This window comes from Rhinatrema bivittatum, chromosome 2 (genome assembly GCF_901001135.1).
Source record: "Rhinatrema bivittatum chromosome 2, aRhiBiv1.1, whole genome shotgun sequence".
Classification (NCBI taxonomy): domain Eukaryota; kingdom Metazoa; phylum Chordata; class Amphibia; order Gymnophiona; family Rhinatrematidae; genus Rhinatrema; species Rhinatrema bivittatum.
In genome coordinates this window covers 656,036,437-656,060,923 of record NC_042616.1, presented here as the reverse complement: position 1 = coordinate 656,060,923, position 24,487 = coordinate 656,036,437, and the positions used below count along the sequence as shown (strand labels likewise).

General features: G+C 43.8%; 1 protein-coding gene across 3 annotated transcripts in view; it reads left to right on the top strand.

Annotated features, from left to right (window-relative positions):
• Window positions 1–24,487, top strand: part of PDE7A (phosphodiesterase 7A) — a 302,593-nt gene that overhangs the window by 214,103 nt on the left and 64,003 nt on the right. For all 3 annotated transcript variants that reach the window (XR_003854831.1, XM_029591390.1, XM_029591391.1), the window contains 3 exons: window positions 6,276–6,427; window positions 12,177–12,240; window positions 15,135–15,230. Coding sequence is in view for 2 of the 3 variants with exons in the window: in XM_029591390.1 (XP_029447250.1) it covers window positions 6,276–6,427; window positions 12,177–12,240; window positions 15,135–15,230 (312 nt within the window). In the remaining variant the exon portion in view is untranslated. The remainder of the gene's footprint in view (window positions 1–6,275; window positions 6,428–12,176; window positions 12,241–15,134; window positions 15,231–24,487) is intronic.

Below are 24,487 nucleotides of genomic sequence, written 5' to 3'. Positions count from 1 at the left end.
TTAGTCCTTAACACCAATAAGTCAGAACTCCTCCTCATTTCCCAGGCCGACAACAATGTAGTATCCAACAATCATCTCACTGTTCAACCAAACTTCTCCTCCCATGTGAGAAACCTTGGAGTCGTCGTGGACAACCAACTTAACCTAAAAAAATTTGTTAACACCACCACAAAGGATTGCTTTTTCAAATTACAAGTCCTAAAAAGGCTGAGACCCCTCCTACACTTCCAAGATTACCGCACAGTTCTTCAATCCATCATCTTTTCAAAAATAGACTACTGCAACTCGCTTCTTCTTGGTCTCCCAGCAAACACCATCAAACCCTTGCAGCTGTTGCAGAATGCCACGGCTAGGATTCTGACCAAGACCAACAAAAGAGAGCACATTACACCTTTCCTGCGGAGCCTTCATTGGCTTCCAATCAAATTTAGAATTCAGTACAAAATTCTAATGATTATACACAAAGCCATGCACAATCTCACTCTGCTTGATCTAAATATCCCTCTTCGTCCTCACAAACCTTCTAGACCGGTTAGATCTGCTTATAGAGACACTCTCTACGCCCCCCTGCCAAATTCTCTTTAAGGAAACGAGCACTTTCCACAGCTGGCCCTCCGCAATGGAATGCTCTCCCTCCAGATCTCTGGCAAGTACGATGCCCGACAACCTTAAAAAAAAAAGACTCAAAACTTGGCTGTTCTATCAAGCTTTTCCTTAATTCAGATGATCCCATCCATCTCTCTCTCTAATAACTGGACTAGCTTTTTAGTTAGCTTTTCGTTCTCTGAACAAGGCATAACTTTGCAGGCAGGTTATGCATCTTTCTACCACCCATGTTAGTAAATTTGTCTTCAACCTTTGGTTTATTGTCTCCACCTTTACCCCATCCCCTGGGTAATTTACCCATTGGTCCATTCTCACCCAGTTTCATATGTTTTGTTCCTTCTCGGCTTCGTTTTCTAGCAAAGTTAGCTTTGATTCCCTGATATGTATCCTGGAAATGTGATACTGTGCGTTTTAGTTTCTTGCTCTCAGGAAGAGCTGAGTATTTATTTGTAACTTTGATCCCAGTTACCTGTATCCCTTGTTTGATGTAATGCATTAGTTTATGCTTTTAACATTTCGCTGTAAACCGATGTGATATGCAATGTTGCACATGAATGTCGGTATATAAAAGTTCCAAATAAATAAATTCTCTCTTTCTGCTACATTTATCTTAGAGTATGGAATCAGGGAGATGCCTAAAATTTGGTAATCACTAGAATTACGAATATGAAAACAATCAAAAAGCATGTAGGACAGCACATTAGAATAACTCTTGCCATGACAGTAGCACAATCTCTGTTCTTTTTAATATTCAGTGCTAATCTATTCTGTGACATTCACCCATTGATGGAAACTAAACAATGAGAAACAGTTACCGGTAATGCCTTGGCCACAGTGGTAGAAATAGGGAGAGAAAACTGTATATCATTGGCATACAGTTAAATCAGATGCTTAGGTTGCCCAGAAGCTGGCATACAGGAAAACTATATATGCTGAGGTGGCTGAAAGCACAGAGCCCTGAAAGATGCCAGTGTGTAAAGCAGTCAAAGATGATGCAAAATTGCTTATTACAATTGTCTGAAAACAATTAGGTACAATTTAAACTGCCTTAAAACATCACTTGTGATACCCATTTTCTTCACACAGTCCAGTAAGAGATCATGGTTAAATGTAACAAATGCCTAAGATATATCTAAGAAAATTAATTTAAATAAAAAGTACCGATATGATCAAAACTTCATAAAAGCAGAGTTTGTTTTGAACTTTACAAAAATCAAACTGGAAATTACCTGTCTCAATAAAATCATGTAACTGTTTTAATACAACAGATTCAAGAATTTTAGCTTGAAAGAAAGAGATTGGACATCAGGATTTAAGTTTTACAGGATGTACCGATGCCAGTTTAAGAGAAGTTAGTAACTCTCCTTCAAACAAAGATGCATTCACTGCCTTTGTTATATAACCACAAAGTTCTTTCCTTAGTGTCTTAAACAGCACAATAAAGCACTCTCATGGGGCAGTTAGTATCATTAAGATTAGAGATATGTGAATCATCTGTAGGAGAAACCAAACTGTCTCCCAAAGCCACTCATCAAGATAAAAATCATACTTAATGGAACACTGGAAAAATTCACTGTGAATGCTAAGGAAAAACTGCAAGTTTTTCACCCTCAATAGATTTAGCAGGGCTATGGTCAACCAATGTCCTAATCATGTGGATAAATCATGAGGTTGATTCAGCGAAGCATTAATACATGATGAAAAATATTTCTTCTTCTTAAGCTGTTAATACTTCTGAATATAACTAAGTTCTAAGAGATTTCAAGTTATGCAAAGCACGTTCAACTTTTCTCAACTGGTGTCTGATTGCACTTAGCTCTCCAGAATATCAAGGGCATTATTCTGTCTACCAGACGTAAAACACCGGACGTGCCAGAACCTCAAGTACCTTATGCAAGATAGTCAGCTAATGACTGCAGACTCAACATTGATCAAATTATCATTCAAAATGGGAATCAATTGAATACACAACTGTTCCATATCCATTTGACGACATTTAAATGTTGAGTTGACCTTTAAATCAACATGGAAACTAACCTCCGGTATCATAACCTGCATTTAAATAAGAAAATTATCTGGCAAACGGACTTCACAGCAGTGATGATCAAATATATGTTGTAACTAACGTTCTTTGAGAAAGACGAGCAAGAGTATGGCCAAATTTGAGTGGTCAGATTAAATTTTGGACTCATCCCAAAACAAACCTAGTTGCTAAAAAAAACATTGCATCTTGCATATTAAAATCACCTAATATTCTTTAAATTAGCCTTCATGGCAAACAAGTTGGTGAAAGCAAGATAAGTATTCATAAATCCTATTAGTGATTAAACCAAACATATGTCCCACACTGAAGATGCTAAAACTAGCATCCCAATTATTTTCTATTAGCCTGTCCATTTATCTTTAAGTAGGTAATGAAGAAGCTAGTGATAAATGTGAAAGAGAGACTCTTGGAATAGAAATTAACATGTGATGAGTCTTAATTATCTTACAGTGTGAATGGTTTAGTAACCCATCAATTCAACTTCTTCCTCCAAAATTACGGCAATCATAATAAACATATTTCAACCAAAAACACCCTAATCCAAGGATTTTAGACTAGTACTGATACTCTCAATTACCCACTCAATCACACACAAAAGAGCAACTCCTTTATCGAGCTCCTTTGTGCAAAAAACGTGTGCATCACTGTAAACTGTAAACACCCACTCTCAGACCTTCTGGTTTCTTTTTGTTTGTCCTGTGTCTCCTTGTCTTGGCTTGTTTGTACTGTTTGTCTCCTATGGGCACGTTGTTCTGTGTGTGTGTTCCTGTGTTAGCCCGGCTCTTGTGGATGTCCTCGAGTCCTGCCAGCCACTGGAACTCAAGGGCTCAATCTGAGGGGGGAGTTGGCCAACACAGGTGAAGACTCCTTCCTGTCCTATCCCTGCCAGCTACTTCTGTCCTGGGAGTTATCTCTTTATTGGCACTTCAAGTCTTGACATGTTCACGGAGTCTAGAGGTGAGGATCCTCAGTATTTCAAAAGATCTTTTGCTGTTTTATAACTTTTTCTTGTACTGGGGTCCACAAACAAAGTTACTAGTAATTCTTCTTCTTTCTATTATTAATTTGGTTTCAACCTAGCAACTGACATTTTCTGTGATCGGTGCTTTACCCACAATGATTTGTGAAATTAATGATTTCCAAGCTTTTAGGAAGCAGCATTAAGCATTTTATTTTATCTTAGCTTTTGCAGATTGAAACAGATTTCTTAGTTTTTATTTATTTCAGAGTTTCCAATTTTATGTTTATGTTTTTGCTTTTTATGTATTTCAGAAATTTTGTTGTGTGAATTTGTAATCCATCTTGAACTTCTTGTCTTAGGGCAGAATTTAAATTATTTTAAATAAATTTTATATGGTTCTTGAACACTTAGTACATAGCATCATTAGTGTGCAAAAGCTGATGCAAAAGCTGATGCAAAAGCTGACTTTCTTGAAATGCTTGTGCATGGGAGATTTAAAAAACAAAACAAAAAATACTCAAACATCAAATTTGAAAGTTGTTTACTTTTAATTTTGGGACTAGTTCTCATCTGGATCTGAAATTTTCCTCCATAGTTGATCAGAAAGCTCATATACCACCAGCAGCTGCCTAATGAGGCCCAGCAAGGATCATAAGGCATTTAAAATTACATTTGTTTCTAGTGTATAGGGCTATATGATATGTATAAAATATAAAATACTTGTTTAAAACATTTCTATCTCTTAAAGCAGAAATATACCAACTAAAATAGGTTGGCTAGACAGAATACTTTTCAAAAGTTGTTTGTCCCTGTGTTCCATTAGAAAGGGCAGAGATGGCTGGCTGGCTTGGTGGCTCAATGGCAGCGTTATGCTGTGCATATGCTGCAGAGCCCCTGTTGATCCCCAAGTCAGGGCTTCTGCATTGGCTGGGACTGTTGCAGAGACAGCGTTCACAGCCTCTGAGGAGAGGAGGGAATCACGGTAGTTGTCAAGAGAAAACAGGTGGCTAAATTTAGAGCTCATTGATGGACTGTTGCTGCAATTACCAGACTCTGAACATTGGGGAGTAGGGTGCAGGGCCTATTAAAATAGGTGAAAAAGTCCAATTCGTTCTAATTGAAGGCTCATGGCACCAGAATCCCAGCACTAGTTCTAATTGAGATGGAAGAAAAAGGAGAAAGCAGGAACTTCCAGCCTTCCCCCCCCCCCCCCCCCCCAAAAAAAAAGAGGGTAGAAAATTGAATATTTTCCTATGCCTCTAATTAGTTTCTGATTCTCAACAGTGTCCATTTTAAAGCATTTCAGGTATCTAACTTCCTAAAGCTCCACAGTGATCATGTACTGTTGAATTTGCAATAACTTCACAGTGATACTACTGGTGCTCTTAAAAGTGCAGGGGTCTTCTAGCTATTGCTATATTTGCAGCCAGCCACAACTGCTAATTCATTCTTCTACTGACTCTTGGCTTTTTTTTTTGCCACTAAGGATCTTCTTCTGTGCTTATCCTGTGCCTTCTTAAAATCTGTTATTATTTTAACCTCCACCACCTAATTCCAGGAAGGCATTCACCAACCTTTCCATGACAAAATATTTCCAGACCTTGCTCCTCAGTATTACGAGTGACAATGAAAATTTTGCTTCTGATACTTTCCCTGCTTTGCAGTAAGCTGAGACGTGGAAAATGTAGGTTTGAGAAGGAATGTGGTTATTAGAAACCGAAATATCTGAAACCACCTTTCTTTGCAGTTCATGGTTTTCCAAGCCTTAAAATGACCCTGCTTAACTGAAGTCTTCCTGTCTTCTTCCAAGCTCTGTTTGATCATGCTGTGTGGTTGGCCAGTTGGTGGCAGAGAAGTGTTCTGTGAGGCTTTTTGTGGGGTTTTTTTTTCTTTTGTTTGTTTTTGGGTTGGGTTTTTTTAAAGTATATCCTATATACTTCAAAAGTAAAGCATATAGTAAAACTTGTCTGTTTTTAAAGAATTTCAAAGACAACAGTTTAGAAGTAACACTTATTTTAAACTGTTTCTTTTGAAAAATAGCTACTAATATGGCCCAATCGGATGATTGAATGTGAGAATTTGTTCAGTGTTAATGCGATTTGATCCTGGGATGAATGAGAGCAGCTTTGAAGAATCAAAAACTTACGATTTTTCGGTTTTAGTCCAGAGTGATTATGACTACTCTTTAATGTTTACTTTTGAACTACTGCCCCATAAACAGAAGGAACAATTACTTTTCAGGGTCTGTGATTTAGCAGGGCTCTAGCAATGCAGCATGATTCTTTTTTTTTTCTTTGTTGTCCAAATGTACCACCACCAATAACAGAAGCAAAGTCTGAAACTCTGCTTATACAAAGAACTCAAAATATCTTTTTTAGTTAGGGCTACTAATGTCCACAGTTTTTCAAACTGGAAAATCATCAAGCTAAATTTGTAGCCAGAAAAAATGGGCTCATGATACTCACCAATAGTAGGAAAAAAGTGCTGAAGAAAGTAGGCTCACTGTGCTGTTTTTCTGAATGAGGACAAGTGTAAAGCTAAAGTTTTGCTATTTAGCAAAAAAGAAAAGCTTTACTGTCTCTCTAAAATTCCTCTTGTTTCAATATAGGCATTTCAAAGAGATGTAACTGCTGAGATTTTGCTTTCCCTATTTTTGTTTTCCAGCACATTCAGAATCTGAAGTACCATTATCTTCAAGAAATATAAGAAGGTTACTTAGCTTCCAGCGCTACCTGAGATCTTCTCGTTTCTTCCGTGGCATTGCTGCTCAGAATTCCCTATATTTTTTGGATGAAGATTATAATGGCCAAGCCAAGGTTTGTGAAAACATCTGCCTTCAGCTCCAGTTTAAAATATATGAAGTTTATAAGCGCTTATAGGCACTGCTTAGAAATTATTTTTTTTTTTATTATGATTTGTTTTCCTGATGTTTTTTTGCCATGAAAAATTGTTTTCTTTCTGAAATAATTAGCTCATGATGTCATTAATTCCTGACAGATTTCAGAATTTGGATTAGCTATATTTGAATGGGGGAAGAAGTGAGATGAAAAAGCTAGGGAGAATAATATTCAAACAACTGCGCATGGTGGCATATACACATATACGCATTCGACGATCTAAGATAACATTTTATAACCCATGCATATCCCAAAATACATGTATCTTTGCCCTGGAACATACACATGCGAATACATGCAATGCATTTAAAGCAAGTATTTCAATGCATTGAACACGCACACTTTCTACCTATTTTAAAAATATACACCTGTATATTTTACGTGTGAAAATAAAGTAGCACTCATGTAAAACCTAATTTCTGTTTCATCCTGCTACACCAATCTAGTCTGAACATGTGGTTTGTTCCCCTACCAGCAGATGGAGGAAGAGCACACTTTCTCTAGTGACATCACACCCCCTAGGCAGTGCAGCACAGAGAGACTACAGTAATCTTTGCCTCCAGCAAATGGTAGAATGAACTGGTGGTACAGCAGGATTTCTTTGAAAGCTGTTACATTCCAGGCTGCTGTTGCTACACTGTGTGAGCTCATTAACAGGGATTCCCAGTCCCGGAGGGGGGGAAATTTCTCCATATTAAAACAATCCATATATAATGTAAAAATTGGAAAACATTCTTTTGGAGTGTGTTTGGTTTATGTGGCTTGAGGCTGAGAGAATCCTAATTTCCCCCCTCTTCCCGGGCCTGCTCCTATTTCATTTTTGCTCAGGGACTGAGAACTTGTAAAGGAAAATAAGTGGGTTGCAAAGGCAGGAGAGTAGTATCAGAATTGTGCTCAGGCAATCTTTTGGGAGAAAGAAGATCTTAACCTGCATCCCTATCAGGTAAGTGGTCGATTGAAGGGGGATGTTGAGGCTGCGATTTCCCTTGGAGCCAAGCCAGAGGAAGCTCTCTTAAGCTACGAGGGATAGGTTTGGGATAAGCTGATGCTCAGGGTCTGCTACTGCAGGCCATCCATATCAGCTGTGGGGCCTTTCTGCTCCTCTTACATTCAGGTAGGGGAGATCACTGGAGAAAGTTCAGTGGCCTTTGGGAGGATTTTCTGGAACTCCCCCTGACTTAGGGCAGCATTCCAGGTCAGATGCAGGTCTGTGCCTATTGTGAGCAGAGTCTTCTAAAGCCGCTGTTTTGGTGGGAGTGTCGGCCATCTTAGGCAACACTCTCGCATTGGTCTTAGACTCTTGGCACCAGCAGGAGATTTCTGGAATGGAGGAAGGAGATCCTCTCATTCTAGTCCCACAGCATTGTTCACGGATTCCAGGCCCTCAGGGTCAGATTTCTGTGTCGGCAGAGTTCTCCCCAGAATTAGTTTTTCTGTTTTTTACACCAGGCTTTCTGTGCTATTCAGAAGCCTGATGCAATGCCTGATTTTTTTTCTGGGAGGCTGCCAAGGCAGCCAAAGCTCCTATTAGTGCCCTGGGTCCATGCAGCTGTCCTGGGGAAGGGGGCAAATAAGTCTCCCTGAGGATCATGCTGATTCAGTGAGCAACATTTCTGTGGAGGAAGGAGAAGACTCCATCATTTGTCTTCTGCCTCAGAATAATGCAGTTAGTCAAGGAGGTTCCTATGTGGGATCCTATTATTAAAGGGGGTGTGTATGTCCATAAAGGCTTTCCTTCGCATTCTAAGGTAGAGGAGATGGTATTGGCAGAGTGGGAGGCTCCTGAGTTGGATGTCAGAGGTATGTAAAAAAAAAAAATCTGAGACTGTACCTTCCAGTACCTTGCGTAGATGCTTTGGTCATAGCTATTACTAGGCATACCACTTTCCCAGTGGAGGAAAGTACTTTTCTTAAGGATCCTCAATATAGGAAGATGGAGAATCCCTCAAAACATTTGAGTTCTACAAGTCAGGTGGTTCAGACTTCAGCACTCTTGAACTGAATCCAACAGCCAGAAAGGAAGAAAGCAGCTAGGTTGGAATCAGCTGCTGCCTTGATGGATGCCTTGTATGATCTTCTTGTTTTTTTCTCAACTTGCTATATCAGCCAACAGTCTGATTTGGCTCTGGAGCTGGTCTGCAAATGCTTGAAGTTTCAACTGGGGAAACTCCCGTTCAGTGGAAGGCTGTTGTTTGGAGAGGACCTAGAACAACTGGTCAGGAATTTAGGAGATCCAAAACTGCGAAGGCTTCAGGAGGATAAGCTACATTCCTTCTATCATTCTGAAAGCCCAAGCCTAACTGCAGCTCCCCCTCAGGGGGTGGTCGAACTTCTCAACGAAGCTCGACAGGTTCACTCATTGACCCTGCCTGTGGGCAGGCATCTACAGCTGTTTTTCAAGAGTGAACCGTAGAGCCTCAGATCAATGGGTGTTGGCACTGATCATAAGAACATAACATAAAATATGCCATACTGGGTCATACCAAGGGTCCATCAAGCCCAGTATCCTGATTCCAACAGTGACCAGTCTAAGTCACAAGTTCCTGGCAAGTACCCAAACGTTAGATCACAAGCTACTGTTGCTTGTTAATTACCGTCATAGCAGTTATGGATTTATCCTCTAGGAATTTATCCAAACCTTTTTTAAACCCAGTTACACTAACTGCTGTAACCACATCCTCTGGCAATGAATTCCAGAACTTAACTATGCACTGAGTGAAAAAACATTTTCTTCGATTTGTTTTAAATGAGCTAATTGCTAACTTCATGGAGTGCCCCCTGGTCCTCCTATTATCTGAAAGAGTAAATAACTGATTTCCATTAACTTGTTCAAGACCTTTCATGATTTTGTAGACTTCTATCATATCCCCCTCAGTCGTCCCTTCTCCAAACTGAACAGCTAACTTTAGCCTTTCCTCATAGGGCAGCCGTTCCATGCCCTTATCATTTTGGTCGCTGCACTTTCTCCAATGCAGCTATATCCTTTTTGAAATGAGGTGACCAGAACTGCACACAATATTCAAGGTGCAATCTCACCATGGAGTGATACAGAGGCATTATGACATCCTCCGTTTTATTTTCCATTCCCTTCTTAATTTCCAACATTCTGTTTGCTTTTTTGATCGCCACAGCACACTGGGCCGACTATTTCAATGTATTATCCACTATGACGCCTAGATCTCTTTCCTGGGTGGTAACCCCTAAGATAGAACTTACATTGTGTAACTACAGCAAGCGTTATTTTTCCCTATATGCATCACTTTGCACTTGTCCACATTAAATTCAATCTGCCATTTGGAATCCCAAACTTCCAGTCTCTGTCATTCCTTGGAATTTTGGTCTCCCATTTCCAGCACTTTTATGGTTTTTCCTTGTGCTTCTGCTATCAAAAGGGATAGTTGCGGAGACTCTAATACATCTCCAACTGCCAAGAGCAGTAGTTCCAGTTCCATCGCTGGAGAGGGGGGTGGAATCATTACTCCAATTACTTTTTAGTTTCCACTATAAATAATAAAAAAAAAAGTTCTTTCAGACTCATTCTGGACCTCAAGAGAGTGAATGCCAAACCTTGGGTTTCACTTTTTTGCATTAAGAATCTTCACTCAATGCTGTTGGTTGTCTGCTAGGGCAAGTATCTTTCCTCCCTGGGTCTTTAGGAAGCTTATTTTCCTGTTCCAGTATGTCAGGAGGATCAGAGAGTGTGTCATTTTTGTGTTCTCCAAGAATATGTCCAGTCCAAGGTGCTTCTCTTTGGGTTGTCACATCATGGTGGTGATGGTGGCATCCTTGAGGCAGAAAGGGGATCAGGCTTCTTCCCTATATGGACAATTGGTTGTTCAGGGCTGATTCCTATCAAGAAGGTATCCACACATCCCGTAGAGTGGGCCAAGCTTTGGAGAGTTTGTTCTCTGACCACCCAGCTCAATCTGGTGGCTTCTTAGTCGTTTGAGTATCTCGAAGCCCACGTTGATATCAAGGCAGGTCAGGGTTTCCTAATGATGGAAAATTTGAACAAACTGGTGTTTGGCACGTAGATTCCTTGAAAATTACCTCCATAGTCTTATAGTATATTGAGGCAGCATAGCTTTATGGAGATAACTATTAATGATGTCCTTATTAATCATTGTGACACAGTATTGAAGATGTATATTAATTTTGTGCCAGTGGTCATAGTACCTTATATTGCAGTGGACAAACTGATAACCCATACCTTTAAGAGCATCAGCATGATAATATTCACAGTGATGGTGATATCTAGAAAATGAAAACTGTAGCAAGAGTAATTTGCCTTTCATTAAAGCATGTCTTTAATTTAATTCTGATCATTCACTATTAATATTTCAATACCCTTGCACTACCAGCATTTCTTCTCCTAAAAAAAGGTTATTTTACTGGAATAGGCAGTGATCAAATTCTGATCACTGCCTATTAATAGTCACAGACTCAAAGTATTGAGTCTGTGACTATTAATAGTCACAGACTATTAATAGGCAGTGATCAGAATTTGAGTGCCTGGCAAAATTTGATGGAGTACAGGAAAGGGGCATTAACTTCATCAAACACCTTTACTGAAGGAATTGAAAAGATCAGTGCAAAGCTGAGGGCTTTTAACTACTTCAGCCACATTAACAATGGAAAATCCTGTGGTTTGCCCACTGGTCACATTGATAAATATTTCTGTAACTATACAGTATTTTTATTTAGCTACACTAGTAATTAGTGGTCATGTTTACAGTGAAATGGTACTGTCATAAAGAAATGTTAAAGAACATTATGGACCTTGTAGCATGGCCAAAGCCATGCTACAAGGTCCATAAAGAAAATTCTTAACAAAACTCACAAAACATGCTGGAATTTGGTTTTTTTTTTCTAATTGGAAAATAACTATAACATGTTTGAAATGACCAGTGTAAAAAGGTGCTTAGCTATGGGTGAGTTTCTCTTACTCAAAATATTAGATACAGTGTGCTTATGACATCTAATGAGGACCTGAGAGAATCCTCTGACAGTTAATACCCTTGTGTGATGAAGTTTGGGGCTGAGGTTATGTCTCTAGCAGAAAATTACCCCAAAAGCCCCTAAAGCAGGAATAGGAGGGGTTTACAGCACTCTTTGGGGTACTCACTTGCTTTTGTCTTTCAAACTGAGAAGTCCTGTGGCATGATGATTGCACTTTTTATGAAGAGATATGTGTATACTGTGTTATATTTCAGAAATACCCAAGTAGTAGTACTCATTCTATAGCAGCTGGAAATGTTAGGCTGGACTGCTGAACTAGATATGTTATCAGTAACTACAAAATATCTCCCAGACCCTCTAATTGGTGATGTCACATACTGCATAACACACACCACATGAAATAATCAGATCCCATTCCATAATCTTTCTTGTGGTTTTAGAAAATTTCAGGGGAGCAGTTTAAAGAATGTGTGTTAAATAAATAAGTAAAAGCCTTTACAGAAAAATTTGTAATTGATAAGTGAGTGGATTACTACTTGCCATGGGTACTTTTGATGTATTGCGCAGTGCATGGAGGATACAACATCCATGTAAGGTAACTGCTTGCCATTGAGCGTGCTGCATCAGGACATTTGTTGTGTAAGGTAAGCATTATTGTGCAGCACAAATAAAACAGTCATTACAGAAATCTATTTTTATTTATTTTTAGTGTATGCTGGAAAAAGTTGGCAACTGGAATTTTGATATCTTTTTGTTTGATAGATTAACAAATGGTAAGTTAATGTCTCATAGGCATAATTTCATTTTAAAATTTATTTTAAATGCTATATAATAAAACAAATAAACCTTTAAGTTTAGAAACAGGCACCAATACTCATATTATAGTACGAGTGACACGAAGTAACTGCCTTAAGTCATAGCCAGCTTTCATCTGTCACATGAAATTGTGCAAGTGTAAATAAAAATCAGTCTCTTGTGCCTTGTTAGGAATTGTTTGTAATCTGAAAACATACCCCCTGGTCAAATTATATGTTCCAATAAACCTCTAAGCGAACAGAAGCTGAGACAACCTCTACATGGTACCAGGTTAAACAATTATTACTAATAAATCTATGCTAGTAGGTTTAATATATTATAATTAGTTATCACCTATCTACCCTTGTGTAACTTCTCTTGATATGCAAAATCATGAATGCATATTAAAGAAACCTTCACACATGCCTATAGTCATCAATCTTCAGGTCTTGATTTCTGAATCTGGCATATATTTTATAATAATTGGTCTCCTGTGATTTTAAACATCAAGGGGTAGATACTGAAAGCTAAATGTGTATGTAAGCTAGCCAGATAAAATGTATCCAGCTAACTTACATAGGATATTCAGCAGCATGGCTATACTGCTGAATATCCCCACAAAAATTCCCACTTAGCCGATTACGTTATGGCGGGCTAAGTTTTTCTAATTTATCTGGTTAATTTAACTGGAAGCTGGAATATTGGCACTTATCTGGCTAAGTAGCGCCACCTATTGCCCTCCTACAAGAAATCCTGCTAACAACTTAGCTGCATAAGTACTTATCCGAATAGTGACAACTGCTTAACGTAGCCGGATATTCAGCAGCCGCCACTTAGCCAAATAAGCCACTATTTATCTGGCTGAATATTGGCCTCCCAGTGTCATTAGTACTTGGTATCCACAAGTATAAAGTACTTATCTCTCTTATGGATTGATGCATCGTCATGCCTCCCTCCAGCAGCATTAAGGTTATCAAAACTGCTTCAGGCAGTTGCAGACATATGCAGTCTTAAGATGCTAATTGGTTGAAGTTCACTGTGGGAGATTTAAAAGGAGTTTCCACTGTGCAGATCCATTTGCTGTATGCAATTGAAGAAGAACCCCTGAATCAGAGATAGACACGGACTTGAAACATGGGCGCCATGTCGGGATTTTCTTAAATGATAAGTGAAACAAACATGGCAGAAGCCTGAAGCAGTTCTAAGAAGCTTAACGCTACTGGAGTGAAAAGTGACGATACCACCAATCCATGAGAGAGAGAAGTACTTTACAGTTGTGGACACTAACAGCTTATGACACTGGGTGTTTAAAGTTACAGGAAATCAATGATTATATACCAAATGTAGAAAACAGGACCTGAAGACTAGTCACTATTGGAGTGATGCTTGAAGGTCTCCTTAATATGTATTCATAATTTTGCATATCAAGAGAAGTTACGCTAGGGTAGATCCATTTAACTTTTGTCATAATATATTAAACCTAACATCTTTCTGCAATATTTAATGCAAAATTACTGTTTGTTTACTGATTTTAACAGATTGAAAATAACTGTCGAGACATTACTCCCTTTTAAAATAGTTTTTAATAAGGCCCAAAAGGTTGATTGACTCATTAGGCCGTCAATTAGTCAAGTGAAGACAGTTCCATAGTTGAACTTTTTTCTAATCTCTCAGGTTGTGATTGTGCTGTCTGCTTTCAACATCCATAGGCTCCTCACTGTTTGAGCATTTGAAAATGAAGATAATTCACTCTTATGAAGCAGGGGAAGGCTATAGAAAAAAAAAATCTCTAAATGCTTCCAGCTAGGAATTTCAACTGTCAAACACTTAAGAAATGGAAGACCAAGAAAAATAACCTATAGAATTATCTGAAAACTAGGAATATCTGCAAAACAGAATCAACAGATCATTGCAAATGACCTGCTGAAAAGTTTAGCTGACACTGGGATAATTATCGTGCACAGTACAGCACTACTTACCCAACAACGATACATGGGAGAGTTGACAGAAGGAAACCTTTCCTACAGCCTAAGTTTCAGTCTTTGACAAGACTGAAACGTTTTGGAACAAATTGCTTTGGACTGATGAAATGAAAAATTGAACTGTTCAGGCACAACCACCCAAGATACCATGCTAGCTGGAAGTGTGTGTAGCTTTTTCTTTTATAGCCTTCCCATGATTTGTACGAATTAGAGTATCTTCATTTTCAAATGCTTGGCCAACTGCTGCTTACAGAAGCCTATGGTTGTTAAAAGTGGTCCAGAACAACCACAATTTGATAGACATCAGAGTATTTGTTCAAATGTGGAGTTGCCTTCAGTTGATTAATTAAAGGCCTATCCAATCAATCTACTTTTTATGCCTGTTTTAACAATTTTTATAAAAAGTAATAGTTACTCTCCTGTTTGTTTTTAATCTGTTTAGATCATCAAATAATTTTGGTGTAAAAATTGCAGAAAGATTTGTATTTAACTTTATATATCCAACACAACTCCCTCTCCCTATATATGTTGGATATACAGTTGTGCTCATAAGTTTACACACCCCTTGCAGAATTTCAAACAGAATTGTCTTCCTTACCCCCGCCGCACTCTATTGTCTATTTTTTCTATTCCTTCTCTGGTACTCCCACCCTTGGACCACGCAGTCTCATATAGTCCAGTCCCTTTCCCCCGTGGTTTCTTTTGATGTCTGTCCGGCCTTTTCACCTTTCTCTCCCTTCCTCCACTAACAGAGCTGCTGTAGGTTTCCTAAAGCAAAACTAGGGATCATCTACAGAAATCTGCATTTTTTATACTGTATTTTAGAGTAATATCTTGTGCAGTATTGCTGTTTATACATGTTTTTATATATGCATTATTTTTATTCATAGGAAACAGTTTAATCAGCTTGACCTTCCACCTCTTAAACCAGCAGGGGCTAATAGAACATTTCCACTTGGATATGGTGAAACTTCGGAGATTTTTAGGTGAGTTATTTATGAAGAGTGGCTAATCCATTAAGATATTCTGGCACCTTCAATGAAAAAATTGTATGACACAGATATCCCAAAAGTGATTACCGTATATGTTTTAATACTTTTTTCCACATGTGTTGTGTACAGTTTCAAACATCCAAATGGCAAGTAGTAATTAATTCAAGTAGTAATTAATTCACAGTGTATCAGGTTAATATAATTGCAGATCTTAATGTTGCATCCTTGGAAGTCCACTGAAACTGTTGAAGCAGCCATGTTGGGAACAGTATTACATTTTATATCAAATAGAAAGATATCTGGTTCACTTTATATGCCTTTCATGACCTCATAGCTGATATAATTGTTAGATCTGGGATCTATAAATAAAGTTTCCCTGTACGTACCAGGATCAGTCCAGGACACCTGGGTTGTGACTCCGCACCAGTAGATGGAGACAGACTAAAACTTGTGGGCGGAGCCATATATGCCCCTGTGTCAGTCACAGCCCCTCTGTCTTACTCTGTCTCCAGTAGATGGTGCAGGTGCGGTCACAGCTCCTTCCTGCCCTGGTTTTGGTACTCCGTCAGGGTCGGTTCCTTTTTTCTTGGTTGTTAGGCCAGTTTTCGGCCAGGGTGCTTTAATCTTGAATTTTGAATTTGTTTTCTGTTTACCAAATTGTCACTGTCGTTCCGTCCGCCCTGCCTCCCAGGGGGGTTGTGAGGTCCTGAGGGGACTACCCCCCCTGGTTGAGGCCGCTGCTAGGGTCGAGGACCCGGCTTTCTTAGTAGCAGCGTCAGGGGTGATACCGGGGAGCCCGGTTCACTCCCCCTGTTGGATTAGGGCTCCAGGACTGTGGACAGCGACAGGTTTGTTTGTTGTAAAAAAAAAAAAAAAAAAAAAAAAAGACGTGTTTGTTTTATTTGTGCTGGCTCTCTCTCTCTCTCTCTTGTCTTGCGTCGCCGCTCTCCGGTGGGGGGGCGCCGCTGGGGGGGGGGGGGGCCGGCCGTTCGCTGAATTTTATTGGGGGTGTCTCTTCCTTACTGCGGTCCTTGGGCCCCGTTTCGCGCCGTTTTTTCGCCGGCTTGACTTGCGGCTCGATTGCCGGGCCGGCGGTTCGGCACGCGCGCTGCTTCCCGGGCGGTGAGGGATCGTCCGTGGCGCCTTGGGGGGGGGGGGGCGCTCATTCGTGACCCGCGCGATCGCCGCCGCGCAGGGGGGCGTGAAAGAAAGGCCCCAAGAGCTCTTCCCGCTCCGTGCGGCAGTGGCGGCCATTTTGGCCACGGCAGGCGCCTGAGAAGCAGGGGGCCCCCTTCGGCGGCCGCGAAATGGCGCGGGACACGGCGGGCGCCTGAGCGGCGGGTGGCCCCCCTTCGGCAGTCGGCTCAGCGGGTCATTCGCCCGGTGCTGTGGAAACTGAGGCTGCTAGACCAGCATTTGTTGCTGCTGCAGTTGGCAGCGGTCCCGATCGCGGCAGCGGTCCCAATCGCGGCTCGGGCGGCCATTTTGCCGCCACGGTCTACAGCGGTCCCGATCGCGGCGGGAGCGTCCCGATCGCGGCAGGGGCAGTTGTTTTTGCAGCCCCGGTCGGCAGCGGTCCCGATAGCGGCGGGAGCCTTCGGGGGGGGGGGGGCAGAAATTCGTCGCCTCCACTTCTCCTCAACGGTTCCCTCTGCGTCCCTCAGTTCCCGCGGGTCCCTCAGGAAAGGGGGCAGGAGTCATTGGGCCATGCGCTGGGTTTTTAGGGCCCGTATGCCACGCAAACGTTCAGCGGTTTAACGGCTGGGGGTCTCGTAGCGCCGTTTTTCTAGGCTTCAGGAACGGCAAACGGTAGGCCCCGGCCGGAGGGCCGCGAGTTAAAAGGTTTTGAGGACCATTCCACCTCTGGACGATTGGGAGTCCTCGGTCTCGTCCTCGGCTCAGGAGGGCTCGGAGAACTCGTCCCCGCCCCCGAGGGGGGCAGAGAGTGACAGGCACCCATCGCCCAGAGCCAGGCATTAGCACCGGACGTCCGAAGTGGCAGTTACCAGTTCCCAGGGTTATCCAGCTGTTCTCCTTCCCGTCATTCTGGAAGAGTTAGGGATCTCGCGCCTCCGGGGGAGGCTGGAGGAGGCTCCGTGGATTCAGGGTGGGTCGGTTCTGCGTGGCCCTCTACCACCTTCCCAGTCCCTCTCTTGGCTATGGACCTGCGGCATTGGGACAAGGACATCCTGGTCTTGGGGCTGAAGGTTCTCCACGGCAATGGACAAGTTTTACCCTCTGCCTGAGGAGGCCTTGGAGGTGTTGCGGGTCCCTAATGTGGACTCTTCCACGTCAGCAGTCCCGAAGCGCACTCCCATCCCAATGCCGCATACCGCGGACGTATGGGATCTCTAGGATTGTACTTTGGAGTTGCAATTGAAGAAGGCCTTTGGGGCTTCCGCCCGGGGCTTGAGCCGCAGTCTGGAGTGATTTGCACTTCGGGCTGGATTGGGATGAGCCCATCAGCTTCTGGCCACTGAGGGAGCCCTGGCGATCGCAGGAGCCAAAGCTTCGCAACGAAATGTGGTCGGTCCATATCTCGCCGAGCCCTGGCGATCACAGGAGCCAAAGCTTCGCAACGAAATGTGGTCTGTCCATCTCTCGCCGCAGCCTCAACACGCCGTTCCTAACGTCGGGGCGCGGTTGATGTCATTTTTCGAGGGATGGGCCGGCATAACGTCAGACCAGTGGGTCCTCAACGTGAGAAGACACGGCTACGCGTTCGATTGTGCTCGTGCTCCAGCGGACAAGTTCCTTATCTCGCCCTGCAAGGCCCCGAGAAGAAGGCTGCTGTGCTCGACACCATCCGACGCTTTGAAGACTTGGGAGCTATCCCGGTCAGCCAACACGGCAAGGGCCGTTACTCCATCTACTTCATCGTCCCGAAGAAGGACGGCACGTCCAGACCGATGCTGGATCTCAAAGGGGTAAATCGATGCCTTCGCATTCCTCACTTCAAAATGGAGGCGATTCGTTCAGTCATCGCCGCGGTAAGGCCCGGTGACTTCCTGGCCTCCCTGGATCTCACGGAGGCATATCTTCATAGGCATTCATCCGTCATTCCAACGCTTCCTCAGGTTCTGCGTACTAGGGCGGCAGTACCAGTTCCGAGCGCTCCCGTTCGGGCTCGCGACGGCCCCACGTACATTCACGAAGGTGATGGTAGTGGCGGCGGCGCAGCTGCGCCGAGAAGGTCTCCTGGTGCATCCTTACCTGGACGATTGGTTGATTCGGGCGAAGTCCGAGGCTCAGGGTCGGATGGCGGTAGCCAGGGTCCTCCACCTTCTGCAGTCCCTAGGATGGGTGATCGACTACAGCAAGAGTCATCTGACACCCACGCAGACCTTGGAATATCTGGGAGCTCTTTGACACAAAGCAGGGCAAGGTGTTCCTGTCGCACGAACAAGTGTGCAAGCTGCAAGCTCAAGTACGACGCTTATTGTCTCTCCGCCGACCGCGGGTCTGCGTTTGCTTATGGTCCTAGGGTCTACGGCTTTAACGCTGGCACTGATTTCCTGGGCATTCGCTCATCTGCGACCATTACAGTCCTCCTTACTATCCCGCTGGAAGCCGGTCTCGGAGGAACTCAATCTACCGCTTCCGCTCACGGGACACGCGAGGTCCAGCCTGCTCTGGTGGCTGGATTCCAAGCATCTGTCGTCTGGGGTCTCTCCTCGGGTGCCCAACTGCACAGTGGTGGCCACGGATGCCAGCCTCTCCGGTTGGGGAGCGGTCTGCCTGGGGAGCTCAGTCCAAGGCCTATGGTCCGTGTCGCAAGCCCAGTGGTCTATCAATCGCCTAGAGACCAGAGCGGTCCGTCTGGCCCGGCCTGCAAGCCTTCCTGCTGTTGCTGCGAGGGAAGGCAGTTCGAGTGTTGTCGGACAATGCGACCACTGTGGCATACATCAACCGCCAGGGCGGGACAAGGAGCCCCCAGGTGGCGGAGGAAGCTCAGCGCTTGATGGCCTGGTCGGAGCTACATCTCAGCAACATAGCAGCGTCTCACATTGCGGGAGTCGACAACGTGCAGGCGGATTTCTCAGCCGTCATCGCCTGGTTCCCGGAGAGTGGGAGTTGGGTGACGAAGCATTTCTGCTCGTTTGCAAAACGTGGGGGGTGCCCCACATGGATCTCTTGGCCACGTGACATAACGCGAAGGCCCCGCGATTTTACAGTCGACGTCGAGAGCGGGGGGCAGAAGGCGTCGATGCGTTGGTGCTTCCCTGGCTGACGGATGTGCTGCTCTACGTGTTTCCCCCGTGGCCGATGATCGGCAAGATCCTGCGGCGCATAGAGTTGCATCCGGCCAATGTGATCTTGGTGGCACCGGAGTGGCCACGCCGGCCGTGGTTCGCAGACCTCGTACAACTGGCAGTAGCGGCACCCCTTTGGCTCCAGGGAATGGCGGCCCTGCTCCATCAGGGCCCCGTCTGTTTGGAGGATGCGGATCATTTCTGTCTCGCAGCATGGCTTTTGAGAGGAATCGACTGAAGAGCAGAGGTTATTCAGATGCGGTGGTGGCCACGCTACTGCGTTCCAGGAAGCAGTCGACGTCTCTGGCTTATGTCCGTGTCTGGGTGGTCTTTGAGAACTGGTGCGTGCAGCGTGGGGTGGACCCCACTTCGGCTTCCATCTCTGACATTCTGGCGTTCCTCCAGGCAGGTCTGGCCAAAGGTCTGGCGTGCAGTTCCCTACGGGTCCAAGTGGCGGCGCTTGGGTGTTTGCGAGGTAAGGTCCGTGGTACGTCTCTGGCGCTTCATCCGGATATTTCTCATTTCCTTCGGGATGCTCAGCACCTTCGCCCCCCGTTACGTCTTCCTTGTCCGGCTTGGAACCTCAATTGGGTTCTCTCCGCTCTATGCACGGCGCCGTTTGAGCCCTTGAAACGCGCAACTCTTAAGGATCTCACTTTAAAAACGGCATTCTTGGTGGCGATTGCCTCGGCACGGCGTGTTTCCGAGTTACAGGCCCTGTCCTGTAACGAACCTTTCTTGCGTATCTCGTATCTCCGATTCGGGGGTTTCCTTACGGACGGTTCCTTCCTTTCTACCGAAAGTGGTCTCGTCGTTTCACGTGAATCAATCAGTGGAGTTGCCCGCTTTTGCATGCGGAGAGTCCTCTGTTCCAGAAGCGAGGGAGTTACGGAAGCTTGACGTGCGGGGATCCCTTCTCCGATATCTGGAGGTCACTAATCCGTTTCGGGTCACAGATCATCTGTTTGTCCTGTTCTCTGGACCAAAGAAAGGAGCCGCAGCGTCACGCACAACGATCGCCAGTTGGCTCAAGGAGGCCATTGGTTCGGCGTACTTGGTGCGGGGAAAACCTCTTCCCGTGGGGCTGCGGGCTCCCTCGACTCGATCTCAGGCAGCGTCTTGGGCGGAAGCTTCTCAGGTGTCGCCTCGAGAGATTTGTAGGGTGGCCACCTGGAAGTCGTTGCATACCTTTATCCGGCATTACCGGTTGGATGTCCGGGCTACCGATTCCGGGGGTTTTGGAGAGAGGGTACTCCGAGCGGGACTCTCTGCTTCCCACCCTCAGTAGGTTGCTCTGGTACATCCCAGGTGTCCTGGACTGATCCTGGTACGTACAGGGAAAGGAAAATTAGTTTCTTACCTGATAATTTTCGTTCCTGTAGTACCAAGGATCAGTCCAGGATCCCGCCCGCAGTGCTGCACTGAAGTAATGGAGAGTCCGCTCTTTGTTCTGCATTCCTCGGTTCCGCTTGTTTAGCTCTCTCGGTTGGAGAGTCTGTTTCCAGGAGAGGTGTTTTCCCTGTTCTATTAGGGGTTTCTAGCTCGTTTTAGTGGCTCTGGTTGTGTTCTACTTTGACATTCCGTATGACTGAGGGGCTGTGACTGACACAGGGGCATATATGGCTCCGCCCACAAGTTTTAGTCTGTCTCCATCTACTGGTGCGGAGTCACAACCCAGGTGTCCTGGACTGATCCTTGGTACTACAGGAACGAAAATTATCAGGTAAGAAACTAATTTTCCTTTTGATACGGTTTCCAATATAACTGCTCCAGCAGGTTCAAGGAAATTACTTAAATTAAAAAAAAAATACAAAAAAAACCTTAAGTTAATTTTTGTTGTGCAGTTTTGAAGTTTGCATAATATTATTATGATATACAGGGAGGCTTAAGTGTGAAGTGTGGCTGTTGCCTAGCAGGGTCCTTATGTCTGTCAGTGAAAACAGGTTTATTTATATCATGCTGGTAGAAGTGTGATTAGATGGACTGATTTGGTTCCTCAGTTCTATGGAACAACATATGTTTTATATCCTTTTTGGGGGATTTTTTTTGCCCAAAACTGCTATGGACCAGACTCTGCCTTCACTGATGCATAATGGGATGAGAATGAACTAGTCAAAAACATAGAAGAGCTCAAGGGTAAAATAATTGTATATTTATTATTTTTCTGTTTTTGAATTCTACCCAGAGACTCTTTCCTTTCCTTTGAAAGAAGATGGGTTTTGTAGAAATTGGTGTGAAATAAATAATAAACTAGTAATAAATGACTTAATAGTGCAAGCACCACCCTACCCAAGGGCAAAGGCTGGTCAACACCATTTTGGAAAATGGCATCGACCGGCCCAGAGCTAGTGGGTGCTCTGGGCCGCCACAAGACTGATAGGGAGTCGTCTTTAGATAAAGGGAGGGTCTGGGAGGCAGGAGGGGTGTCACTAGACTACCATGGGATGCTTTGTGTTTGGTGGGGCCTAATACTTGGCGCGTGGAGGGATGTTTGATTCAGGGGGCTGAGATATTTAGTAAAAGGGAGCACTTTTCACCCAGGCCACCATTTGCCCTAGATCTGGCCCTGCTTATGGATTACTTGTACATGGAACGTGGCTTACTTATTTAGGGGGTCTGTTTAAAAATAAAAAGGTGCATTAACACATGTTAAATGCCAGATTTGGCGCTTTTAATGCATGTTAAATATATGTTAACAGTAACATCCCCTTAGGTGTTACTGATTATATAAAAATCCTTTCATGCAAGAAAAATGTTGCATACAAATATTAAAATGGATTAACTACAGCCCTTGCTGCCCCCATGCAACCCTGAGTTGGGACCCCTTCTCCCTCTCTTCCAGATAAAAGGGTTGTGTAGACCAAGTGAAAACATCTTCCTCCTTCTCGTGTCCCCAGCAAACCTATCACATCCATAGGGTCCTTTGTTTTCAGTTTAAACCTAATGTAAACTTCTAATGTATTCCTTTATTACTGAACTTTTCCTTTATTATGCAACCATAATAAAGCTTCCTGAGAAAAGCATATATTCTGGTGGACTTAAGTATTGTTTCCATGTCTCCTATACTGCATGTAAATCTATTTTTACCCATAAATTCCCAGATTTTTCCAGAAGTAACAAAATTGGTTTAAACCAATTTTCACCCTAATTTTAGGCTGATTATTGGTTTAAACCAATTTTCACCCTAATTTTAGGCTGATTATTGGTTTAAACCAATTTTCACCCTAATTTTAGGCTGATTATTGGTTTAAACCAATTTTCACCCTAATTTTAGGCTGATTAATGAGCAGCTCCAAACGCAGTGTCAAGGCAGTAAGAGCCAAAGCACCTACAGCATTTGCAAGGCCCACCTCCTCCAGTGAAAGTGCTCACACTCCAGTGCAGCTGATCTGGCATTTTAAGTCCCGCCCTCCCATTTCCCAGGTAGCCAAAGTACCTGATGCTTGGTGCTGCCAGTGCAGTGTTTGAAGTGGGCCATGTCTACCAGAAGCACTTCCCAGCAGGGTTCCTGGCCCTGTGCAAAAAGCAGGAGCCTCGGTAAGCATGCTGCCGAAGAAGAAAGGAGAAGCCTGGAATCCCCATAGGGTTGCAATGGTGAGGTGGGGGAGGGGAGAGATTCTTGAAGATATGGAGAGAGAAAATCACCTGCTAGGCAGGGGATGGGGATAGAGAGAGAGATGCCTCTGAATGGGTGAGTGGGAGAATCTGCTTATTTATTGGCCTGGCTTCTTTCCACCAAAATAAAATCTGATATTTACCCAGAAAAATACTGCATCACATTTTTCCACCAGTTTTCTCCTAATTTTTTTCTTGTCATAATAAACCCTGATAAACTCCCAGGAAAATTAAAAATAAATAAATAAATAAAAACTGAAAATGACAGTCCCTACACATCCAGTAAAGGCAAAAAGTGGTTCTAGGGGCAGAAGCAATCTCCAGTTGTTCCTGTTCTGTTGGCACCACAATTAAATGGTGCTAGTGATCTAATGCACTCTTGTTTTGCTATGTGCCCCTTCTATCCTTGGGGGAGAGAGGGCCATTTCTTGGTGGGGAGTGTCACTCATAGCTGCATGCTCCTTCTGTATTGGTGGAGGAGGAGGGAAGGGATGTTTTAGGGAGATAGTGGCACTTGGAGCTGCATTTTTGTTCACCAGGATGGAAGGAGTCTCTAGGTTTGGGAGGCAGGGGGCTTCAGACTACTAGATCCTTTTCAGGCCAATACAGTACAGTGTGCTCCGTCGGTTTCTTCCAGCACTGGGAAAGTGCACAGAAAAGCAGTAAAAACTGCTTTTCTGTGTACCCTCCGACTTAATATCATGGCAATATTAAGTCAGAGGTCCCAAAGAGTAAAAAAAGTAAAAAAAAAAAAAAAAAAAAAAAAATTTTGAATTCGGCCCGCAGCTGTCGGGCCGAAAACCGGATGCTCAGTTTTGCCGGCGTCTGGTTTCCGAGTCCGTAGCTGTCAGCGGGCTTGAGAACCGACGCCGGCAAAATTGAGCGTCGGCTGTCAAACCCGCTGACAGCCACCGCTCCTGTCAAAAAGGAGGCGCTAGGGACGCGATAGTGTCCCTAGCGCCTCCTTTTCCCCGTTTCTACCGCACCGCCTAATTTGCATAGTGAATGGCGCGCACCAGCGAGGGGCCGGTGCACGCGCCCGCTCTCCCGCGGACGTTACTGTATCGGCCTGTTTATTTCTTATGGGGAGGGTGGTGGGTGGCTGGCTGCCTGCCTTGTTACCCCTGCTGATAACATGGGTACATTTCCAGCAGTGGTAACATGCATGTTATCGGCCATAGTTACTGCTTAATAGGGATGTGCATTGGTTTGTTACCAATTAGACAATGTCAACGATATTGTCTAAATCGTCATGGATTAGATGTGCCGAATGTTTTGCCGAATTTTCGGCAAAATTTGTATTTCGTGATAGTGCACACTAATGGAGTTACTGCACACTAAATATCCATTAGTGCGCAGTAATACCAATTAGTGCGCACTAAC